The sequence below is a fragment of the Drosophila bipectinata genome, chromosome 3R, assembly GCF_030179905.1.
Source record: "Drosophila bipectinata strain 14024-0381.07 chromosome 3R, DbipHiC1v2, whole genome shotgun sequence".
NCBI lineage: Eukaryota > Metazoa > Arthropoda > Insecta > Diptera > Drosophilidae > Drosophila > Drosophila bipectinata.
Genome location: NC_091739.1, coordinates 27549942 through 27555156, shown reverse-complemented (window position 1 = coordinate 27555156; position 5215 = coordinate 27549942). Strand labels below are relative to the sequence as shown.

The following is a 5215-nucleotide window of genomic DNA, read 5'->3' as shown; positions in this document are numbered from 1 at the left end:
GTTCGGGTCTGGTCTGGTCTGGCTGCAGTCGCCAGGTGCCATTAAAGCCGCATAAATTTTTTAAACTTTCGCCAATTTGCATTGCAAATCGGCTTGCAAACACACACACCTCTCTCCTTTTGGCTAATATACACGTGTGCAAGCGTGTTTGTATATTCGCGTTCTGCATGTGGTTTCAAAAGCGTTTGGGTCAGTCTATTAAAATGCAAAGAGCCAGACCCCCACTTCCCCTAGCACTCTCCCTTTCGGCCAGCTCTTTTCCCCGGCCGGAAGTCCATTTTGTCTTGTCGCTCACATCATAAATATGGCCGGGCAAATGGCGGCTCTGTTTATGGCCAAGACCCGTTTTGTATGTTGCCGCTTTTAATGACAATTTGTTGAGGTTTGCATAAAATTTCAACTGAATTTCATTTGACACACATTCAGGATGTCTTCGTATTTTTTTTTTCAGCCTGACATAAATTTAAATAATTGTTCCTTTTGACGCTTTCATTTCCCAACATGCCAGTTTGTGGTATATTCCAGGTTTTTCATTTTTTTTTTTTGCCTTGGGCGTTTTACGACACAACTGGCCGTCTTTGAGGACTTGGTCAATAGCCTGGCCTTCTCGGTTCAGACCACCACTCGGCCATTAAATTTTCAATCAATCTAATCATTATGCCCAATATGCTCAAATTTTCATTTGAACCACAACTTGAAATGTCTTATTCATGCGCCTGGGGTTACGCAATGATAAATTTATTGGCAACCCTATTGGAAGTTCTGCAATATCCCAACCAAAATCAATAAAAACATCTGTATTTATGTGAGCCTTTCGAAATCAAAGTCTGGTTTAAGATGTGCTAGTTAAAGTTCCAAATGACATAACCGTGTATTTCTTTATTTTCAGTGTTTGTTTTTATACTTTTGGTTTATTATTTTCCACACGGGTGCTCCGACATGACGAAATTTACTAGCCCAAGCTTTAGCCAAAAAAAAAAAAAAACAGAAAATAAATAAAAGCCAGGAACACGAGGAGCGCAGACATCGACAAAGTTGTCGACGCTTCTTCGGTCTGCGAGCTTGTCACTTAAAGGGAAAAACAATTTTTCTACATCTGAAGAAGTGTACGTGCATGTGTGCGAGTGGCTGAGTATCTATGGGTGTGTAGTGAAGCTATCTGAAAACCAATTTTCGTTGCTAAATTGATGTTTATAGCTATGTACGAGAGCTCGCTGACGACAGCGATGAGAATGACGATGGCGATGACGATGATGCGGCCGTCGATGGCTATGATGAGCTTGTTGCGGCCACCTCTCCTGGCTCTGATGAAGACAAAGTGCCAATGCGGAAAACTAAACGCCAAGCTCCCGAACAAGCCAACTCAAGCCAAGCCAAGTAGTAGCTGCACTGGCCCAAAACGGATAGTTCTTTGACCAATATAGTATAGTCAAAAGTATGCTTTTTCTCAGTGCACTGCAAGTGGAAGTCTCTCTCAGAATCAGGCAATGAAAATCCTTTTCGACGCGACTCGAATCAACTCGAGGCCCCTCTCAGCTCCGCCCCGGACTCTTTTGACAGCATTTTGATGCTTCCGCTTGTAATTTATGTGACACTTGCAGTGCCATAGATCAGGCTGCGGGGCAAGCCATGACACTGCTAGTTTCTGTTGCCATATCCTCGTTTTTATTAGGTCCTTGCCAAAGCTTCGGCTGCTTGCTGATTTCCTCGAGCAAATTTGATCAATTGAAACAAGCGATAAACGGATGGGAATGACAGGTAATCTAGGTTCAGTGCTCAGTTAATTATATGCCAGAGGAAGTGCGCATAAATAAACAATTAGGTAGGTGACACCCAGATAACTGAGACTTGCTCCTCCACTGCTCCACTGGCACTTGCACTTGCCACACACGACCCGAGCTGCATATTAATTGCAGCTCATTCGCACACATCAGCTGCATTTAGCCAAGTTTCCCGGGGGTGTGAGCCATGGCAAGAATTTCATCCCCCAAGTGACTGAATCATCAGACATCGGGCATCAGGATTCCCCCTTTGGTGGCGCTACGTTTGAGTAATCCATGTAGAATGAGGCGTTTCTTTGGTATTCCCCATCAGTGCTGGCAAATATATTTATTATTTCTAAACAAGTTTAAATATTTTTTAAGTAAGGATATCAAGTTTTAAAAAATTTTAAAATATTAAACCATTTAAATCATGTTGTTTATTTATTTAGTCGCAGCTTTTTTTCTCTGTCTGTTTCTTCATCAAAGCCCCCCATGAACGCATTTGAAATGCTTGCTCCCCTCTTGCAACTCGGCGTGCTCGGCTTGACACTGCACCCCACAAGCACAAGCAAAGTGCAGCTGCTTCTGGTTCTGGAAATGTCACGGCCACTGCCATTATCTTGGGCATATGTCTAAGTCAGATCAAAGCCATAATGCCTCGCCACTCAACCGAAGCGGTAAGAGTGGTGTAAGTGCAGATGACAGCGGTATTAGGGCCAATTAGATGTGCAGTGCTGGCGAAATGCGTCTTGGTAAATTGAGCTGGATTAATGTACGATGGCTAGAAAGATCTGAAATGGCGAAATTAATATATCCTACCTGTTTAATTAAAGAATTTTCTAGTTTCACTATTCTCATGCAACGTTATATCTGTTGTTTTCTACAATATCTAATGAAAAATGATGTCAGGTGTGAGTCAGATGTTTAAACAGCAGTTTTCATCTCTGAATTGGGTTCATGGTCATTCGGTGATAAATACCTCAAAGCAGTGAACAAAACCAAAATGTATCCGCATTTGCCAAGACATTTGATCACAACATCTGGTCGATAGCTGCTAAACACTCGACATTCACTTCCGTCATGAATACTCAAGTCTGGATACTATTCCTCGTATCGATTGCAAGTGCCAGTGGAATATTCTTCGAAAAGACAACTTCAGCACGAAGAGGGGGATCAGAGGATGATGATGTTATAGGCGGACTGAAGCAATTCTTTGGATACACACCAGAGGCGGAAACCAGCAGCTTAAACAAAACAACCCACCAAGGAACGGAGCCGACCACGGGCTTTTATGATAATGTGGACACGGCTCTGGAAGAGGCAACAGATACTGTGGACGGTTTGTGGCAGCAATTTAAAAAGGTAAAATGAGAGGAGTAATGAGGAAAAAAGATTTCACAAAGGGCTAACTTGTTGCAAGGCGAACACTTAAAAAAATGGTCAGGGATTATAGCTTTTTGAAGGCTGTTTCCTCTTGTCCTTTTTCGATGGATAGATTCCTCGGATTATCATTAAAAAGGTTGAAAAATATTCATATTCAAGGTGAGAAGAATAGTGTATTTGAATTGTGAGACAAACAAAATTGTGTAAAATTTCATTCAAAATTTATAAAATAATACATCTTTTTTATCAAGACACTTGGCCCTTCTTTGCCTGACTTTAAAGTTGATCAAGAAAAGTGTCAGTAAAAAAAATTCTAGAAATACAACTTGGGTAAACACTTAAGTACTGATAAAATCCCAAATCAAGTCACTATATCAAAGTGGAAATATTCCATTCAACTGAATAAATCTAACAAATTAAAGCATTATAGCCTTTTTAAGATTTAATAGAGTATGTTTACCTTTTGTCTTTAGCCTTACGGCCTTGAACAAAAACAAATGTAGGCTGTTTTGATTACAATTTCAAATATTTATCGAAGATCTATAAATCTTTTCTATTGTGCGCTCTAAACAACTGTATATACGCGTAGGCATATATTTAGAATATTGGTTAAAGTTTTATTGTTCTAATTATTACGAAAGAGAGTTTACTTTTTTGATAGGTTAGAAGTAACTACCGCAAAGGTTGTAAGATTTTTCAAATTAAATTTCCTGTGCAGGGACTTTTCAGTCTGATGGGCAGTTTCAGTGTCGGCGATGATGGCGTTGACGGACAGGTTGCACCCACAAAGGCGACCGTACCGCCTACTCCCGCCCAGCAGGCAACAAAGCCAATTGCAAATGAGACGTCTACTGTAACGGAGCCAACTCCCGCGGCGGCTGTCGCTTCATCAACAACAACAAAAGCCACGGTGGAAATAATAGCGTCTACTACAGTGGCGACAAAAACTGCAACAGAAGCAACATCAGCGGAAGCAACGACCACAAGGGTGACTGCATCGACGGTGGAAACAACAACCACATCCCCACCGGCCACCAGCACTGGAGCTCCATGAGGAGACAGAGACTACAGACTAACCTTCGTATCGGATATTGCTCGTCATTGTTTGCTTGAAGCCAGCTGAGCTGGAGTATTTAAAGACAGAGAAAGTAAATACAGGCACGCAGTAGAAATAATCAGCCGAAGTTTTATTATTTACCCAAATGGGGGACCGCTTTCCCCGACCAAGCCAATTGACATATTTAAAGCTACACGCTTATCACTCTTTAGTCGGCCATGCCTTCGAATCGTTGTGGTTTGTCCATATTTTTCATTTCGATCCAATTGCTGGGCTTTGTCCTGGCAGCCCCCTCTGATAACTCCATGGATAATGCCAATCGGATTTTCGCCTTTGATGTCATAATGGACCAATCGGATCATTTGCCAGCTGAGCTCCAGCTTAAACTGCTCCAGGAAGAAAGAGAGCAGGAAGGTTTGTAGCCAGGATCCGCGTTTGAGTATTTTTTTTTCACATTGGATTCTATTCTTTGACTCTCCAGATCTGGAAATGGTTCGAATGCAGTTGATGCAGTTGAATTTACTGAAACTGCTGATCGTCTTGGATATTCTGATAGTGTTGTGTCTTTATTTGTACATCTGCAAGGCTAGAGAAAATAACACGGATGAAAATCATATGATACTTAAGTGTTAGAATACCTTTTAAATAGCTTTTATATCTTTAAGGTTTAAGAGCATTGACTTCATGTTTTTGCAATCCAATTTCTTGGTGATCCTCTTATCAGCAATTAGCGGCAATCCTATATTTAATTAGAAAATGAAAACACCAAACGTGTGCTAGAACATTAAATAAAATGAACGAAATTTAAAGTCAAACAAACCGAAATTGAGAATTTGTTTAGTTCTGTTTGCCATTCCCTGGCAAGCAATGGAAAGTCCCCGACCCCTAGATTGCATCGCTAAATATCGAAAACAGTTGGATGGCTCAGTTTGGTTGTTTGCTATTTGAACTTTTGTGTTCATAAATATTAACAGCTATTAAAACATCCACACACTTGGGTTCTCCGCCGGAC

General features: G+C 41.0%; 1 protein-coding gene across 2 annotated transcripts; it reads left to right on the top strand.

Moving 5' to 3' along the window:
* The first annotated feature begins 2783 nt into the window (after nucleotides 1–2783).
* Nucleotides 2784–4892, top strand: LOC108121840 (uncharacterized). Of its 2 annotated transcripts, XM_017236139.3 has the most exons (3): nucleotides 2784–3125; nucleotides 3865–4617; nucleotides 4685–4892. In XM_017236139.3, the coding sequence occupies exons 2-3, from the start codon at nucleotides 4422–4424 to the stop codon at nucleotides 4834–4836; spliced, it is 348 nt and encodes a 115-aa protein (XP_017091628.2). In that variant the 5' UTR covers nucleotides 2784–3125; nucleotides 3865–4421; the 3' UTR covers nucleotides 4837–4892. The 2 variants fall into 2 exon arrangements, with proteins under 2 accessions (XP_017091628.2, XP_017091627.2); XM_017236138.2 differs by lacking the exon at nucleotides 4685–4892 and having other exon boundaries at nucleotides 3865–4324.
* The last annotated feature ends 323 nt before the right edge of the window (nucleotides 4893–5215 follow it).